Raw genomic sequence first — 18,696 nt, 5'->3', positions numbered from 1 at the left:
TTTTGAGAATATAGAGCTAAGTTAATTATTAAATTAAAATAATTTAAATTTGAAAATTTTTATAATGTCATAAAGTAGCGATGAATTTTTTTCACTTTATTCTGATCAACTGGAACATTTTAATCCTGGAATTATGCATCATTTCCAGGGAAGAAGAAAAGTGGAGGAGGAAGAGGAGGGGGAGGAAGAGGAGGAGGGTTTCGCTTGAACTCCATTTTTTATGCGCGCGCACCCAGGGAGGGGAGAGCCGAACGCGCGCGCGCGCCCCCAGCAGACACACTCTGGTACAAAAGACGCACGGCTCATCCGCTCGCCTCCCAATTGACGTCAGTCCGGCGTCACGTGACGGGGCAGGGTCCAATGAGCGCAGAGTGCTGGCTCCTCTTCACACTGAGACGGTCAGCAGGAAAAGCGGAGAATAAAAGCGATCGGAGAGGCAGAAATGGCCTACAACGCCCTCTGAAGATCCCGGAGACGCCGGAACGAAGTGTTTTTTCTGCTGATTCGACCCGAGGATTTATTGAGTCCGGCTCCGAGGTGTACCCACAGGATCAGGCCATGGCCCTCACACTCAGAGAACGGCGCTGTGTCCGTGGAGTGGGGGGAGTACGCGCACCGTGAAGACTGTTCACGGAGAGGAAAATGGTGGATTATTGTCAGTGAGTGATTAAACGGTTGAAACATCTGGATCTGCTGACGTCCTGTTCGTGTGTTGGAAGGTAAGCTCCCCCACCCCTTCCCTTCCCTCCGTCTCATCCCAACGACCTTCTGATTTATTTTAAAACAAACAAAAAAAACCTCCACGACCCTCCGTCAAAACTCCACTGGGAACAATAAATACTGGGATTACTGGGGGAGAAAATGGATTACAACAGCGGCGGCGGGGGACCCAATGAGCTGCACAACAACCAGTTCTACCAGTGCGAGGAGAGCAAGCCCTTACTGGGGGAGATGTCCGAGGGCAACAACAACACGAAGCTGGGCGCAGGGCCGTGCAGAAGGTCCCTGCACCACTGCAGCAGCAGCGGGATGCGCTACAAGCTGCTGCCCGAAGGGGACATCCAGGTGTGCGTGGTCAAACACCCACGCACCTTCCTCAGCAAGCTGCTCACCTCCAAGTACCTGCGGAGGTGGGAGCCGCACCACCTGACGCTGACGGACAGCGGCCTCAGCTCGGCGACGGTGAGTGTTGAAAACTGTAAAACACGCGTGTTTGTGGCTGCGGTTATGGATGTGTCGGTGCGTGATGCTTCTGCATTCCTGCACCGGAGCTGGTCTTGTTTGGACGCGCATTCTGGGTTTTTGACGCATTTCGGGAAAAAAGGGAAGCGGGTCGTAGACACACACACACCATCCTGTGGACACTTCTGGTCTTCCAGGTGAGGAGAGGAGCTTCCAGTCCAGGGGCGTAGCTAATGTATCTGTTACCTTGAGGGGCCAAGATTAGAAAAGGCACCAAAAAATAAGCATTAAATACTTTATTCCAATTTCAGGTTCAATTTTATGACAGGTGAGCAGAGTATAACAAAAAAATAAAATAAAATAAAAATAAAAGACTCAAGTAAGAGTAGCACTACTTCAACATATTTTTACTCAAGTAAAAGTAAAAAGTAGCCATCCAAGAAATTACAAAAAGTATTTGGTAAAAAGTCAACTCAAGTACTGAATAGCTGATCAAATGATCAGTCAGACAGATCAAAATATAAAGCTATGTGGAAAATTTGGTATTTCAATGATAAAAATGACAATAGTTCAGATAAGTAACAAAAGAGAATTTTTCCAAATCAGTTTAAAAAAAAAACTTAGAAAACTTTAACACAAACTGCAGGTGTGTGTCTGTCTGGTGAACCTTTGGTTAAAACATGTTTCTTTTTCATTCAGTTAAGTTACTCACAGTGGGTAGAGTATCCAGAAATACTCAAGCAAGAGTAACGATAGTTTATTATAGTTACTCAAAAAAACTTAAAAAGTACAGTGTAGTAAAAATACTCCTAAAGTTTTTTGTTTTTTTTTAAGTTGCTCCAGTAAATGTAATTAAGTGAATGTAATGATCAAATTAAGCAGAGTTGGAGAATATAAACAATAACAATATTGTTTTCATTAAACCTTTATTTAAATCTGAAGTATGCCACATTCACAGAAATATGTTTTTTCAATATCTGTTAAAACTGTCACTATGTCTTGGCAGTATATGAGATGGATAATCTGAGAACAAAACAAATGAAGCCTTTCTGCCTTCTCCCAGTTTTCCCATTGCCAGAAACAACCAATCAGAGGCAGGAGGTGGGTCTTGCAGCTTCTACCCATCAGCAAAGCCTATTGTGAAAGCTAAAGCTAGATAGCTTAGCCACTGATGATGGTGGATAAACAGTTTTCCTGTAACAGTGAGTTGTTTCTCCACCATTAGCAGATTTAGCGCCACGTACACGAGGTTGATTGACAGCGCTAAGACCCACCTCCTGGCTCTGATTGGTTGTTTTTGCTCTGTATCAGTGCATTTCTTCTGGTAGTTTATGAAGGAGATCAATCTTTTCACGGCTTATCTGTCTTATATTCCAGTGTCAGGACATGGTGACATTTTTAACAAATGTGTAAAAAAACATATTCTTAATAAAAGTTACATACTGCAACTTTAACCAGGATAAAACTCTTTTACAAGAGTGTCCTGACAATAATACAGTTAAATAATTAGTTACAAAAAACACAGTACAATATCAATAACTTCATTAAATAAAACCACTCTGCTAAAGACAACTTAAACAGAGGCATATAGACTGTTTTCTGCTTAACGCTCCAACATAACGACAGAAACGCAGCATTTACTGATGATCTCAACAGAAAGAAAATGACTACATGATTCCAGTTCTAATCTGATGAATGCCTTGTGAGTTTGGAAACATGATCTACCAACATTTTGTTATTATAGCAAGATGACTAATTGATAAGGGTCATTTGTTCTTTTTCTGAAGATAATAAATCCTACAGCTATAGTCATAACAAATTGCTCATGCTGTTAAGTTTATATCAAACCCTGATTCTGAGGCTTGCTTCTGCACAGCTGCTAACCTTCAACAGAAATGTTATTTTATAAAGTAATCTGCTTTAATTAAACTCTGGTTTGTTTGGGGAGGTTTGAATATGCAATAGAAAACTTTGATTTGGACCAAAAACACAAAAAGTGAAATCTTAATGAGCTCAATAATTTCCATGAGCATGATTTGTCATTTTTTTCTTTCTACCAGAAACTGAATGACTAAAGTCTCAATAATTTTGTTTACAGAGACTTGATAATTCATTTTACTTGTTGTTTATGCTGTTTATTTTAGATATTTAAAATGTTTTCCAGTTCCAGTGTCAAATTTTCTTTGAAATTTAAAATTTATTCATCTTTGAGAATGTGTTTTGTATTATTATGCCATTACATTGTTTTACTTGAACATGGTCTCCAAACAATATTAGTTTTTATCGCAACAACTGCCTGGACAATTTATTGTTCAGTTTAATTTGTCATTGTGATAGGCCGATCTAAAAACATAGGTTTTGGTTCAATTGAAGTGAACTCTGGTGCATCTTGAATGCATATGTGAATGTAAAGCAGACCGCTCTAAAAGCAGGAAACAGTGCAGGGCATTCTGGGTAAATACAACCAAAACAAACAGCTAGCTGCAGAAATTGCTTGTGGTCTCTAACCAAAGACAAAAGAGAGATCCTGTGTCCAATAACATCTTGTCTACGTTTAGTGAAGAAGAAAGTTGCATTCATGTATTCTTCTGAGGTTTTGGTGTAGTTTCCTTCTGTTTTTCTTGGTGCAGCGCCCCTACAGGTGAAGAGGGGAACAAATTTTTCAATTAGTTTGGTTTAATTTGACTCGGTGTGAAAGCGAACCGCAGCAGCTGAAAATGTAGCAAAAGTTGCAACTTTGGTCCCCAATCGAATCGAGCCTAATGGACCATCAGGCGGGACTAAAACGCTCTCAATTAGCTGCAGAATTACCTGAATTATTAACACAGACCTTTTGGGGAACACAATTCGCTAGATGGGGGGTCTGAGAGGCCCCTCAGGTGTGAGAGATGAACCTGCCTGGATGTTTGCTCTGTTGTCTGTCGTTCTGCTTTAATCCCACACCTGTAAGATCTGATTCTGAGTAATAGTTAACCCCAGGGCATCTCTTTGTGGTCATCACTTGTAATTGTTGGTATTCAGCTGAATAATAAAACCCTTTTATTTCCTTCCCCCATTGTCATCAACACCCCTGACATTTTCCACTCGTATCAATACACCTCGTTAAGCGCCTGTCACACCACAGAGCTCCGCTGCATCATGGAGAATATTTTTGTTGCTGCAGGAAGTGCATGCAGCTGATGGGGGGGGGGGAAACCCGTCCAAGTTTCTTCTTCCTTCTTCAGAGGTGCTTTTATTTTCTGTACTTATGCTTCATGTTTCGAGGCCTGTCTTTAGGGGAAGCGTATTTTTAGCAGTGCACTCATAAGTCGTTAACGTTGTTTGTTGCTTCCTCTTGTTGGGGGTGGAATTAAAGACCGAACTACTCTAAGAAACCCGGAAAGGCCTCGTCATCTTACCGGACAAACGGGAAACTTAAATCATTTATAGTTTCATAGATGTTTTTTTTTTATGAGGATGTTGAACATTTTCAGTCAGTCAATGAGAAGTTGTAATGCAGTTATTTTATTTGTCTTCATTTCTCCTAAGCTTGCAGATACAATGACAAACTTCTAACAGGACTTCTACGTTTTCCTGAACTAGATTTATTATTCCTGTTTTGTTACTATTCATATATAAAATAAGGCTTTTTGTTCAGTATTGTGGGTAATAGTTCTTTCTGTCTACTGTTACATATCTGAAATTAAGACTTCCTTAATCTTTGACCTCAATTTCAACACCATGTAATTTTTTTAGCTTGTTTTTTTTTCGGAATGAAAGAAACATTCACAATAACTTGCTAACTGTTAATGCTATTTAAATTGTATTGTTAAGTTTTAATTATGTGGCATAACCATTGATAATATTTTGTGTCATAGATAACTAAAAAGTACCTGGAAAGTTTAAACTTAGTACTTTATAAGTTGCATTTACATTCCCTGTTTTCTGTATAGGTTTCCTATAAGTTATTTTTTAAATAAGCCATTAAAACGATGCTGCGCCATCATCCTCCAACTACTTCCTGTTGTCGTCTTCTTTGTGGTTTGTGCCAGTAGTAACATCTGGATGTTGATGGTGTGACTTGTGTGATGCCAAAAAAGTGTTTCCATTGTTCCCATCCAAACTTCTTTAAATCCAAAACCACGTTGGCATGTTTCCATTAAACAGTTTTTTCCTAAAATGCCAATTGCGCAATTAAATGTAAATACCCTGTATTATCTGCTGCAGAGATGAGTGACTAAAGCGAACGGTATTCTGTAAAGTTAGCGATGCTCCTTACAGTTGCATGTTTTAACAAAACCGAAAAACACGAGCGCTCTTCTGCACGGCGTCATCCATCAGCCAAAGTCCTTTACTGAACCGCAGTCTGCTTTGTTTTTTTGGCAGGAAGCGCAGACTGTGACGACGCTGCTCCTTCTTTTTGTTTTGAATCGAGTCATGCGGGTGATTTATCCAGAAATTCCTGTATCATGTGTCTGCGAGTCGTCACATATTCCCAGCCCCGCTCAGAGGCTGAAACATGAGGAAGAGGGCTCGCGTTCAGGGAGGGAGGAGGCAGCGAAACGTGCCTTTCCTGAGTGGAGCCGTTGTGCTGCTCGGCATCCCGTGTGGGCTGGAGAACAATGCCGACCCGTTCAGAGAGCCGACTCCGAGCGAGGAGAGGCCGATCACATCCCCACGCTCTGCAAATAACTGAGATGATTAGGAGGAGAAAAGAGAGTCGGAGCCAGCAGCGTTCACATGGGATCAGTTAAACCAGTTCCACTCCCTTTAGATCTCGCTGTGCCACATCAGCTACATCTCCGTGTGTTTCAATGAACCGAATGACATATTTGTGTCAGCTGCAGCGAGGAACAGTTGCATCCTGGGAAGTTTTCAAGTTTTTACTGAAACATTTCTGAGATTAATCTCAGAATTTCTTTTTTTTTTTTCTGCCAAATTTTCAAGTTTTCAGAACACGGATGTTTTCAAGTTTTATACATGAAGATTTCTGCGATTAAACACACAATTTCTGAGGTTTTTTGGTGGAAATGTACTCTTCCTTTTTTACCTTTCTCTCTCAATACGCCGTCGAATGAAAGAGATTACACACACAGAAGCATCAGAAATCAATTCCCATCGACGACGCCTCCACTAGTTCAGTTACGATTGATCATCTGTGTTGATTTAGCCTCAATTATTTTAACCAATAGTCAACATGAGGGCAAACAGAACATTTTTATCTGATTTGGAAGTTTAGCAGGAGAGTCAAACAGGACCTTACCATCTGGTGTCGATGCTGGGAACATAACACACACTGGCCGTCTTCTCTGTAGTACAAAAAGTTCTTTTTTATGGTTTTATTTCCTGTTATGTCAGCAAAAAAAATATGTCAGGATTGTAGAATGGGGCAACTTTTAATTTAGTTCTGCTTGTTGGGATTTATATTTGTAAGAATTTGCAATAATTGGATTGTCTTGCAACAGTACAGTGGGACTTTTTTCCAAAGCAGAAGCATCACATTGAATTGGTCTTTAACTGAACTGACATTTTGATACATCTCAGGTGTTACTCAATCATTTTAAGTTTAATTTCTTTAAATTTTTTTATTTATTTAAACATTTTTTTAAAGGTTTTGTTGGCTTTTATTTGAAAGTAGTTCGACAGGAAGCGGGGGTGGGTCGTGCGTCGCCCCTGCGCCACCACAGCACCCATTTTCATTTCTTTAAGATTTTCCCACCAAAGTTTCAGAGTGACGATGTCACGCACTCTATCTGACCCTGTAAAATATTCAGGATTCATTTGACTTAAGTTACACACAGTTTCATTTCCACAGGTACACTTTATACATGAAAACGTAGGTATTTCTGTCTACTTTCACCCAGCGTGTCCCTCACTGTGGCAGAACTTAAAGTTTTGTGTCAGATCAGCCCAGAGTGCAGAGACCTCCCACCCGGGCTCTCATTCACTCCCATTATATTCCATTTAAATTGTTTTTTCCGAACTGGAACTAAAGGCTCTCTTCAACCTGAAATGACGTAGAAGCGTCTAAATTTACACGTATTGCCACTAGAAGATTCTGCCACTTATGGTAGAAATATTCATTTGATACGACTTACGGTTCGCTCCATGGCTGCTTGTTTAAGACTTAGTTTCTTATTTGCTTGGCTTGTGAATCGGTTGTTGCTCTGGGCTCCCAAATCGCCATAGCAACGAATGAGTCAGCATTATTATAGCTTAGATTTCTTTTTTCATTACTAAGCCGCTTCTTCCTTCTTAACCCTGCTGTTGTCCTCATTTTCTGTATATACAGAAAATGAGGACAAATGAGGACAAATGAGGAGGGTTAAAGCAATGTGCTAATTGCTTGAACTCTTAGGTAATTAAGTGAAGCTTTGCAGAATCAAGATGTAAAACACACCTAAAATGCAAACAGGATGTGCTTTTAAAAATAAAGCCAACAGATGCTCTTCAAAGGAACAGTCTTTGTTTCTCTTAGTTTTATTTCAGTAAATGCAGTCTAGATTCAGTCTTTGTTGCTGCATTTGTACCCTGCAAAGATTTCAGATTTAAATTAATTTGAGGTCACTTTTTGTTGCTTCTTCATTTTATGAGGTTTTTGTGTTCAGAGAAATGGGTCAGAAAAATACTCGGCCTGCCACTTGTGAGTTACAGCTCAGCTGTCTGCACACACAGAGTATTCAGCCAGGCTTCCTCATGTGGTTGTTTAATGCGTCATTCAGCCTCAACTTGAAGTTTGGCCTTAATCCTAATCTCAGCAATCTCTGAACGAGACCTAAACATCAGTCTGATTGGTTCCAGGCTGCACAAAGGCAGGAAGCTCTGCTCAGAATCATACATCATAATCTTATCAGACTTCTGGAAAAAAAGATAAGTTGTGTTTTTTTTTTCCTGCGCAGATACAGCTGTAATGACTTTAATGACAATAATGAGTTCACACCCTGAGCCTTGACCTGCACAGATAAACCTTCACATTTCTGTTTGCTTCTGTTAATAATGGATTTCGAGGAGGAAGGAGAGATGAAAGTTCAGATCAGACGATCGGGTCGTGTTTTAAAAAATGAAGAGAAACGTCCCGTAAACTTCTCCAGACACACTTTCCTACTACGGTGTTCTACGGCGAATATGGAAAAAGGGAGTAAATTTCCGCAAAGGATTTTGAGACTGATCTCAGAAATTTTCTAGGAAAAAATCTTGGAAAAAATTTACTTCTGGAAATTTTCTGACTTCTTAAAGCAGATAATTTTTGTCTCTTGAAAATTTTTAACCCAATTTTTTTTTTCTGCCACATTTATGACTTTTGGAAACACAGAAACATCCCATTTTTCCTAGAAAATTTCTTAGATTCATTAAAAAAATTCTGAATTTCTTTTTCTGTCAAATCTTTGACTTTTCAAACTCAAACTTCCCAGATTTTTCTTGAAAATGTCCTAGATTAATCTAAAAATATCTGAATTTTATCTATCATGTCTGACTTTTCACACTCAGAAACTTCAAAGTTTGTTTTCCAAAAATTCCTGAGTTTTTTGGTGGAACTTTTCTTCTTTTTAACGTCTCTAATTCTCTCCTCGTCCTTCCTTCACTGTTTGAGAAATGCCTCTGTGATGCAGAGCGATGGGAGACGTTCCCATTGTTCTGCTACGCTGGAATGATGGAAAACATCATAAAAAGGCCCACACCTCTGGAGTTGTTTAACTTTCTGTCCTGCTACATCTAAAATCTGCATTCTGCTAATCCTCTTTGCATGCTGTATCTCCATGATGTCATGCCGCCACCCGTTTTCCTGATCGTTTGCATGCCTTTGTTTCACGCCGCTGCGGCGAGATAAGGTACGCAGGAAGAGCTGCTGTTGTCCTCGGCTCGCCATGTCCGCCGAGCATTAAAAGTGGAAGATGAAAAATGATCTGAAAGCAGAAGTTGTTGCTTTGTCGTTCTGGTGAAACGGTGCGAAGAACTGAATGGATTATGGTATCAGACTCTAACGTCTGAGAAAGGGGTCAGAGGTCAAGCGGTTCTGAGGAGCTCATTAATCTAGAGAAGGGAGGGAGGAGTGGAGCTGGAAATGAGAGGGTGAAGTCTTAGGAAAAGAGTTTCAAACTCAGCAGGGCCAGTCAAAACCTTTATAAGGCCCTAAGCAGGTTTTAATTCAGGGCCCCCAATACCAACATGTCAACACTTCATCTTTCCCAGCGTTATAATAATGATGCCTGCTACTATTATAGCAAATTTTGCTGGACAATAAATTGTCCCAGAAGTTATTGCAATAAACAATAATATTTCTGTTTTGAGAACATTTTCAAGTAATACAATAGTAATGGCATAAAAATGCAAGAAAGCATTCGCAAAGATCTATAAACTTTAATTTCTAACAAACATTTAACAATGGAACTTGAATGCATTTAAAATATCCAAAGTAAACAAACAAAACAACTGAAACAACAAATAAAGTCAGTTATGAAGACATTAAACAAAATTGTTCTTCAAAATAAAGACTAGTTGAAACCAAAGCAGCAGACTGAAGACTTTTGTCATCCAGTTTTTGGTAGAAAGAGAGACAAAAAAATAAAAACAGTAAATCATTCAAATGTAAATTATTTAGGTTGTTTTAATCTAATTAATTGCTTATTGCTACAGGCCTATTTATTTGTGTAATTTGTAATTAGCTTACGATGTACCGGTTTTATTATGGCTCCTGATTTTAACCTTAAAGGAGAAGCAAACAAGAAAAGATGCCCTAACTAATTCATATTTTGAAATGCGGAGTGGCATGTATCTGCAGACAAACACTAAATCCACAGAAAACAAGAGAGCAAGTTTAATATCTTTTAAAAAAAATGAGCAATGTATAAAACATGCAGTCTATAACTTCAAAGTAAAGTCAAATGATGCTTTTAGATCCAATCCTATTTACATCGTTCTGGATCAGAAATTAAGCTGAAGACTCATCCAATCTAATCAGCAGTTTACCTTGGAAATGGAATCCGTCACCCCAAAAAATGTTGCAGACTTAAATAAAAAAAAAAAACAATAGATGCATTTCCTTAAATGTAATCATGGTGTGTAAACATATTTAGCTCTCTGCTAAAAATCTCCTTCATATGAGACGTTTTGGTGTTTAAAAGGGAGAAAACAAACTACTTTTTTTATGTGATCTACTAACCACAAACTACAATCGGCATCAAGCAACTGCAATATTTGGTTGGATGTCATGTTTCAATGACCAAACATGCAAATTCTGCTGGATGATAACAACACAGTGCATCTGTCCAGTTGGTTTGACTTTCCTTGCCAATGCCAACACTTTGTCGATGCAAGATTCATAATCTGTGTCATCTGCAATGTTCAGCCATAGTATTGGGGTTTTCTGTTGGGGTTTTCAGAGCAACATTTGTGGCAGAACCCTACAGAGCAGCATCAGATGGATTTAGCAGATAACAGGAAGGCTAGCTGGAGTGCAGAAAGTTGCTCTAACTAATTAAAAAAATTCCCTGCTTCATTGAGCATAAAATATTTAAACAGTTTTATCAGCCTGTTGGAAGACTTTGATAAGCCAAGAATAATCATAATCTAGAAAACAGATGGAGATGCTAATTGTGCTAATGATGCTAAGCACTAATAAAAACAGCAAATTTCAAGATACAAGGTTACAAGTATCGCCGCTGTACAATGGCTGCTGGAAAAAACAAATGTTTTGTTGTTGACCTTTCATTCAGAAACCACTTGCTGCATTCTGGTTGGTTGTGGAGGAGGCTCCACTTCTGCTTTTCAAAGATGTACGGTAGTATAATTGCACATCTGTTTGTAGCCATTTTCACATGCAAGTTTAAACGTTGAGTTAAACAGAACAGACTGAAATCCCATTATCTAAGAATGGTTTTATGCAAAACATTTAATGGACATGTTTTGTATAGACCGTAGACTTAAATCCTGACCATCATAATAGGTCACTTTAAACTGTTTCAGGTTTCATCAGTAGCTCACGTTTGCGATTGTGTAGAAAGAGCGGCTCTCTCAGGGTCCCATTTATCCAAAGACAGCCTCTGGAGTCTTGCATCGACCTCTGACCCCTCACAGCTCTGCTGCTTTTCCACAGTAACCCTCCTGCCTTGCGGCAGCCTTGCACGTGCTCAGTGTCTGCGCGCTCCTTGGGTCTGATTTACGGTTTTGTTTAGATAACGTTATATTTGGATCAGAGTTTGGAGCTGCTGGGAGCTCTTTCCCGTTCTCCGTCCGGGAAAGTCAGGTACATTGGGAGCTCCTCCGTCGGTTGCTCATGTTTTTTGTTTGTTTGCTCTTCATCGCAGGCGATAAAATAAGCACATTCAGTTAATAGTGAGCTGCTGAACTCTCAGGAATGGCTGAATAATGCTGTAATAGTCGAAGGTTTTCAACACGTGCTTCGCTCTCATCACGACCCGTGTTTGTAAGCATAACGAAGATTTTGGGAAACTGATTCAGCCTACATCATGTGTGTGACCAGGCCTCTGTTCGGCACATGTGGATAAACAAAAAGAACAAAAGTGTCTTTCTGGGAACTGACTGTTAATTTTCATTGGAAGTTATAAAGGTGCCAGAAAGATTTGGAACAGCAAAACGCAAAGAAACCCCAAAATATATATTTACTCGACTGCAATTTGCCTCTTATCCACTGGACGAGGTCACTTTTAATGTACTAATCCTTTAAAGGGAACATATTATACAAAATCCACTTTTTTTAGCCTTTAAATATGGTTTTTGTGTACTTTAAGTATCTGAGTGCAAAAACTTTTTAAATTTATTCTCTCCCAGTGCTGCGTAAATGTCTTTATAACGAGAATAAAGTCATAATATTACAACTTTATCATGGTAATATTATGACTTTATCATGGTAATATGATGACCATATTCTCTTAATTTAATGGGAATATTATTCTGGTAATTTTCTGACTTTATTCTCGTAATTTTATTTTTACTCTTTTGTCTGTGGCCCTACTGCGTTCTCATTTTTCTTTTAAAGGAAATGCATATTGGCATTCTTTGTTTTCATATTAACTGAATTATTTTAATGTAGTTATTGACTTAAAATTTGGATAAGATGCAAATTAGAGGTAACTGATCATATTGGTCACAAATGCCGCATTGAGTTAATGTTTTCTTATGTTTACATGATTTTAATTTGTAGTAAACAAGGTGTTTGTGCTTTCTTTACCGTAATAACATCTTGTTACGTATTGACTCTGTTCTTCCTCTTCATCTGTTTTTTTGGTTTGTTGCTCTTAGAGTTGAAAACATTCACAGAAAATTTAAAATACGTTACCCGTCTCATTTATTGTTTTTATCTGCTTAATAACATGGTTAATATAAAAGATTTTAGTATTTTTGTATAAAATGCACATTTTGTTGCTTCAGTCTTTTTGTTTTTGGCCTAGAAAAATATTATTTGTTTACATTAGCAACAAGAACAGGAGATTGCTCAGTGCCTTGTTGAATTAGTGAGGGTGCGGCATGTTTGAGGTTCAAACACAAACAAAAGAAAATAATTGGTGCTGTGTTGAACATCTTTTATTCTTAGATTTTATTGTTTTGTAAAAATAAAAAATATATATTCTAAAGAAGTTCTTCTGCTGTTTCAGGACTTGCTAGTTTTCAGTAAAGTGCAGAGGAAATACCGAAGCATTTACAGCTACAGGAACTCTTATTCTCTTTAACTTGCCACATTATCTATATAAAACATGCGTGAAAATAGATATGCATGTCTGGCAGTTGGTTCTGACACAGTTCAATAACTTTACTTCTTCAATTTGGCCTGTAGTTTTTATCACAGTAAGTGTTTATTTAAGGGCTAAATGCTTGTCTCCGTTCCTGAGTATTGTGGTCTTCTCCTTCATTTTTCAGAAAAGGAGGGAATTGCCATAGCAACCAGCAGCGGTAGGCACCGCTAGCTAAAGTTAGCTAGGCTAATCCTAAAGCTGTAATCGCAAACATTAGATCTGTTAAAGCTAAAGCGTTAGCTGAGCGAAACGTATTTAGAGGAAGCTGATGCTAAAGCGCTAACTTCAAATGAAATTATATCTGCCCTTGAAAGGCTGCAACCGTCAAGCACCAGTTTGATTTTGACCTAATTTACATCTTTTTTGATGCCCTTTGTTTATATTTTTTGTATTTTTTCCTGTTTTATTTTGTTCCAGGATTCTTCATGCTTTAAGTAAAGTTGGAGAAAAAGTGGAGCTGCTGAGTAAACAGTTTAAATCCACCTCAAAATAAGAGCCTCAATATAAACGTTTAACTACGTGACGTTTATAAAACAGCCAAGTTTATTACAAGTTTACTGCTTTAGAATTTATCTGGAAAAAATAATTTAGGGGAAGCTGAGTGCGCTAGGCGTTTTAAAAGTTAGCTGAAGTGTTATATGAAACTTCAGCTCCGCTATTAGTGTATTAGAGGAAGTGTGGCCACCATTGGAAGCCAGGCTCACTTTCTTGTTTGCATCTGTGTTTCTTTATTCTTTATTTATTCAACATGAAGTTAGTAGCTTCATTTGCAGCTGTAGAAACTTAATACATCATTGAAAAAACCATGCGGAAGTGTGGGCACGGGGAGAGATTCTTATGTTTCTGAGAAGACCCTGAATATTTCCTGGATGTTGCACATCAAATGTTTATACTGATCACAGGAGGAAAACGCTGAGCAGAAACTGCTGCTGCTCTCCTGCAGGAAGTGCGAAGTGGCGTTCCTGTATGCATTGTCCTGTTCCTGCAGCAGCTTCAGTTCTTGATTACGTTCTTGCTTCCTGTCTCGAGTAGCGCTGAAACTTTCTCGGAGTCGTTTCTTCACAGAAATCTGCAGCTGTGCCCGCCCACGCAGCTGCAGACGTCAAACCTCACAGCTGCGTCGTCATGCCAAACGGCCATCTACGTCTCTATGTAGCAGATGGAGAAGTTGGAGCCGCCGACGGCTGGAAGGAAGTGACTCTGTCGCTTCGAGAGCCGCAGCTTTGCATGAGGTCTGACGAAGTCTGGCAGCAATCGCCTTCTGTTTAAGAACAATAATTATTAGTGAAACTGTGACTTTGAATGACTTTGAAATGAAAAGACCTGGCAGGTCATTAATACCCCTGGTGGCTTTGTTGTTCCAGGTGTGTTTGGTTTGGTCAGCTGACCTGCAAAATGGCTGCTTGACCTTTCCAGTGGCAAGCTGAACACCTGTTGGGTTTCTCCTCGGTCAGCTGCTGGTCTCCTCCTCTTCCTCCTCCGCTTTGGTTTCTCTTTCTTCTCTGGTGCTCGAGTGTTTCCTCATGAGTCATCCAGAGAGGAGGGGGGGAAAATCCAAGTTTTCCTGCAACTCAGCAAATGTTGCTCATATAATCAGGAAGATGATGATCGCAGAAAGAGTGCTGAGTTGTGCAGAAGGTTTTAGTTTTCAGTTCTTATTTTTGCCTAAAAACAGAAGCATAAATGTGCCAAAACGAGGGTTAAAGTTGCTTTGGGCTCAACTGGATATTTTTTGAAGGGTAATTTGGTTTAGAGACCTCATAATTAATTTTATTTGTTGTTTCTGTTTATTTTTTGTGGATATTTAAAATGTTTTCCAGGTCTATAGTGTTAAATATCCATTAGAATTTAAAGTCTATTTATCTTTGAGACTATTTTCTGTCATCGTTATGCCAGAAAATGGTCTCAAAACTACACTATAATTTTTTCTGAATAACTTCTATGACAATTTATTGTCCAGCACAATTTGTTATCATGACAGGCCTAACTGAGATGCCAAATGAACCAGGATTAAATGCAAAATGTACTAAAATTTAATGCTAATCTGTATGGAGTACAACACAGTCAGCCAAAATCTGCATAGCAGAGAGGAAAACCCAGATTGGCCAAAAAGAAATGGGCAAGAATGAACTCAAATTGAGACACAAATTAGGCTGAAATTGAATGTAAAATTCACCAAACTTGATTCCCAAAGTTGACAGAAATGAGGCACAAAGCTGGTCCAAATGTTGGCATAAGTCAAATTTGCCCATGAAGGATGGAAAATATTCTGGAATTTAGCATAAATTGAACTGAAATTTGGGGAAAATTGGAAGCAATACACCAATCTGGACACCAGACTGGTAAAAACTGGTTTCAAAAAGAGTCATGAAGTTGGCAGAACGAAGCACACGGTTGGCTGACGGCCGGGTTGTGGTCTGCTTGGGTTTTTTTGTTCCAACTTACAGGCTTCTGTTTCCAGAAAGCACTGAGTTTGACGGGAAAAAACTCCAGTTTATTTTGGGGATGTGGTGATTTAGGACCGTTTCTGTTGCCGTTTTTATGTCGGATGAATTGTTAAAATGATGCTTCATGTGACCAAACATTTCCTAGTAAAACCCAGAACATCTCTCAGGTTCTGAATCTGCCTTATGTCCTCTCTTCCTTTTATTTTTTTTTTTGTCTTCAACATTGCTCCGTCTGCTTCTCACGGTGGGGGAAAAGCATAACATACATCTCCATCCTCTTGTTTCTATGGCAACGCAGCAGAGAGCAAAGGAGCCGAGAGTTGCAGGAGGCTCCTTCATCCCTCCTTTATGATGAAAAGCAAAGTGAAAAGAGACAGAGTAAGGGGAAAAACGAGGGCTGGGAGCAGAAAAACGGTTATGTGGAAGAGGAGGGGAGGAAGAGGAGAGGGGCCGGCGCTCGCTCTTGTACAGGATGTTGTATCTATGGCAACCTCGGCTGGTTATCAGAAAATTGAAGTCCCTTCTGTTCGTTCTGCTCTGCCTTTTCAGAGACGCGGTGCCATTTATCTCCCGCTTCATATTCTGCTCTTCATCTCATTACCGAGTCGTGCGCCGCAGAAACAAAACAAAAACACAACCCGGTTCGGCGGCCTGCAGACGGAAAGACTGCAGCCGACGTTTACTCTTCCACAGAAAATGAAACATCTCCCCTGAACCAATATTTGCCGTGGACGTGGTCTGTAATGAAAATCCTGCGCGTGGAGCCAGCCAGCGATCTATGAGCTGCAGAGGGACGTGCACATGAAGGAAGAGCGTGTTTGTTCTTCAGCGGAGGGAGGAGGAGGGAGCTGTTTGCTCTATAGAGCGAGAGATGGACGCAATTAAAGAAGAGGAGCACCTGTCCGCTGGAGTCGCCGAGCCGCTTTCATGTAGCGGCTGAGGCGAGTTTCTGTGAGAAAAACATGAAAGAAGGAGAGAGAACCCAATCCAGCTGGACGGCTTTGGTGGTCAGGGGTGTCCAAAGTGTGGCCCGGGGGCCAAGTTTGGCCCTCAAGAAGGCTACGTTCACATTGCAGCCTGATGTGAAAATAGATGGAGATGCTAACTGTGCTAATGATGATAATCGTTACTAAAAATAGCAAATTTCAAGCTATAGGTTACAAGTATTACTTGTTTTCTTTCACTGCTGTATGCGATGTACAATGGCTGCTGGACAAAAACAAGTATTTTGTTGGTTCAGAAATCATTTGCTGCATTCTTGTTGTTTGTGCGGGAGGCTCCACTTCTGCTTTTTAAACGTGTACGGTTTAGAAATGCAGAAAGAAATCAATTCTAGAAAGAATCATAATTCTTAGTCCTGGGAAGTCTGAATCAACTCAAAATACTGAAAAATGGGGAGCTGTATACATTTCTAATTATTTTATATTTTTTATAATTTAAGAAAAACCCAGCCAGCTGAGCCTACATTCACTCCAATCCATTTTTGCTCCCTGTTTCATTGAGCATAAAGGATTTAGACCGCTTGACAGACCATCCTTTGTTTTAAATCTGGAATGATTTACACGTCGCTTGTCTACAGAAGTCTGACTGCTTTTCAGTCACCCACTGTTCAAGAATATTTTTTATATTTTTAAGCCTCACTAGCTGTTGCTTCTCCCCAGAAAAGGCAGGAATTACCACAATCAGACCTGAAAGTTTCTCCCAGTTTCACTCCGAGTCTTGACATTAGATCTGCTACAGAAAATGTTCTCCTCTCTGCTCATCTCGCCACTAAACTGTCTTCTGCTTCCTTTTTATAACTCGTTTTATGGGAACTTGGTCAGATGTAATTTACAGTTAAGCAGCTCTCCCACATCAGCACTCCTTAAAAACCCGATCGCTTGTCGCTCCGCTTTGTCTGCTGTCGTTTTCAGCGCGTCTTTGTGCCGTTCCTCCTTTGGGATCGTAAATACTAGCCCACTCTGTGAACTCTTGGGCAGCAAAAGAAAAAAGAAAAGTAAAAGAATAACAAACAGGCAATTGTTAAAGAGCAGAGCAGCAGCTAAAGCTTCTGCAGATGACGTCTGCTCTGGCTTTTTGTGTTAATCTCCCATCAACAATAATTGCAAGCTAAATCATGCAGTGACGCTAATGTCTACAGAATCAGCGGTGAATCATGTATGGCTCTTATAATAGAGCTGCCTTAAACATTTCTGTGAAACTCCTCCTATGGTTTTAGGAGGGAGAGCTTGGTTTCCTTGTGGTTTTGACTTGTTCTTGATATTTTTATCTGCCTGGGTCACGAACGCAAACACGCATGTTTCCTTTGCGTCCGGAAACTTGTGGTAATTTGTCAGTGTTTCTGTAATCTTTGGGATGGCCTGGGATCGTCGCTTCCCGCTCCTCCTCAGTTCAGTTAGTTTTTCCAGCTGGTTTCTGGATGTGAACACAGCATCACCGCCTGATTATGCCGACTAAAGTATCTGCAGGTTAGTTTGCTCAGGGCGGCTCGGGTTAGGAGATGTTTCTTTTTGTCTTTCCAGCTGACTGGCAGGAAAAACAAAAGCCTTGTTTCTGCTCTGGCTCTGCTCCAGCAGACATCTTGTACTGTAAACAACATGCAGCTGATGCTGATGCTGTTGTCTTCTTTCTGCCCTGCCTGCAGCCCACCGGTTACATGGAGACGACTTTGTCCTACAGCTCCATAGAGGACCTGCAGCTCCTCTCCTGGGACAACGCTCCCAAGTACTGCATCCAGCTCAGCATCCCTGGAGGCACCATCCTGCTGCAGGTAATTCACACACACCAGGAGGATGGAAATCTGGTGTTTGAACCTGCAGAACCCGACGTCAGATTAATCACATTACAGATAAATAAGTACAAAAATGTGAAAACATTTGCAAGCTAAATCATGCAATGACGCTAATGTCATTGCATGAGATTAGCGTCATTATCTTTGTGCGGTGATGAGCACAAAGATCTAGATAAATTATTAATTATCTGTGTCAAATTTGCAAACTCAAAGTTTTTTGCTCTTTTTTTCTATCTACATTGGCCCTAATATGCCTCTGTAAACAAATCTATGGAAAAAAATCAAATTTAAATAATATAAAAAAATGAATAATTAATAATCACCATTAATAATAATTGAATACATGTAGGCAGAAATGGAAAATGGATAATAAATCATAAAAACTATACAGAATGATGACATTTTTCAAAATCTATGTAGTTGGTTATGTTGCTGGCTAGATTTTTAAAACGACTTGAAAACCCTGAAGACACTATAAGCAAAACGTCCTTCTTTACTAAATGTAAACAAAAATGGAGTTTCGTCAGATTTCTCTTGTCGTTGTCAA

The 18,696-nt window shown here is 39.7% G+C and overlaps 1 protein-coding gene across 2 annotated transcripts in view; it reads left to right on the top strand.

Moving 5' to 3' along the window:
- Positions 1–297: 297 nt before the first annotated feature.
- cmip (c-Maf inducing protein) overlaps positions 298–18,696 on the top strand; it is a 36,474-nt gene continuing 18,075 nt past the window's right edge. The window contains exons 1-2 of one of the 2 annotated variants that reach the window (XM_007579177.2): positions 298–1,182; positions 18,003–18,128. In XM_007579177.2, coding sequence (XP_007579239.1) covers positions 862–1,182; positions 18,003–18,128 — 447 coding nt within the window. In that variant the 5' untranslated portion in view covers positions 298–861. Of the gene's footprint in view, positions 1,183–16,629; positions 17,827–18,002; positions 18,129–18,696 lie in introns of those variants that run through there. The other variant, XM_016664778.1, reaches the window with a different exon arrangement.

This window comes from Poecilia formosa, unplaced genomic scaffold (genome assembly GCF_000485575.1).
Source record: "Poecilia formosa unplaced genomic scaffold, Poecilia_formosa-5.1.2 Scaffold510, whole genome shotgun sequence".
NCBI lineage: Eukaryota > Metazoa > Chordata > Actinopteri > Cyprinodontiformes > Poeciliidae > Poecilia > Poecilia formosa.
The sequence above is the reverse complement of the archived record's forward strand: the minus strand, read 5'-3'. Positions and strand labels throughout refer to the sequence as shown.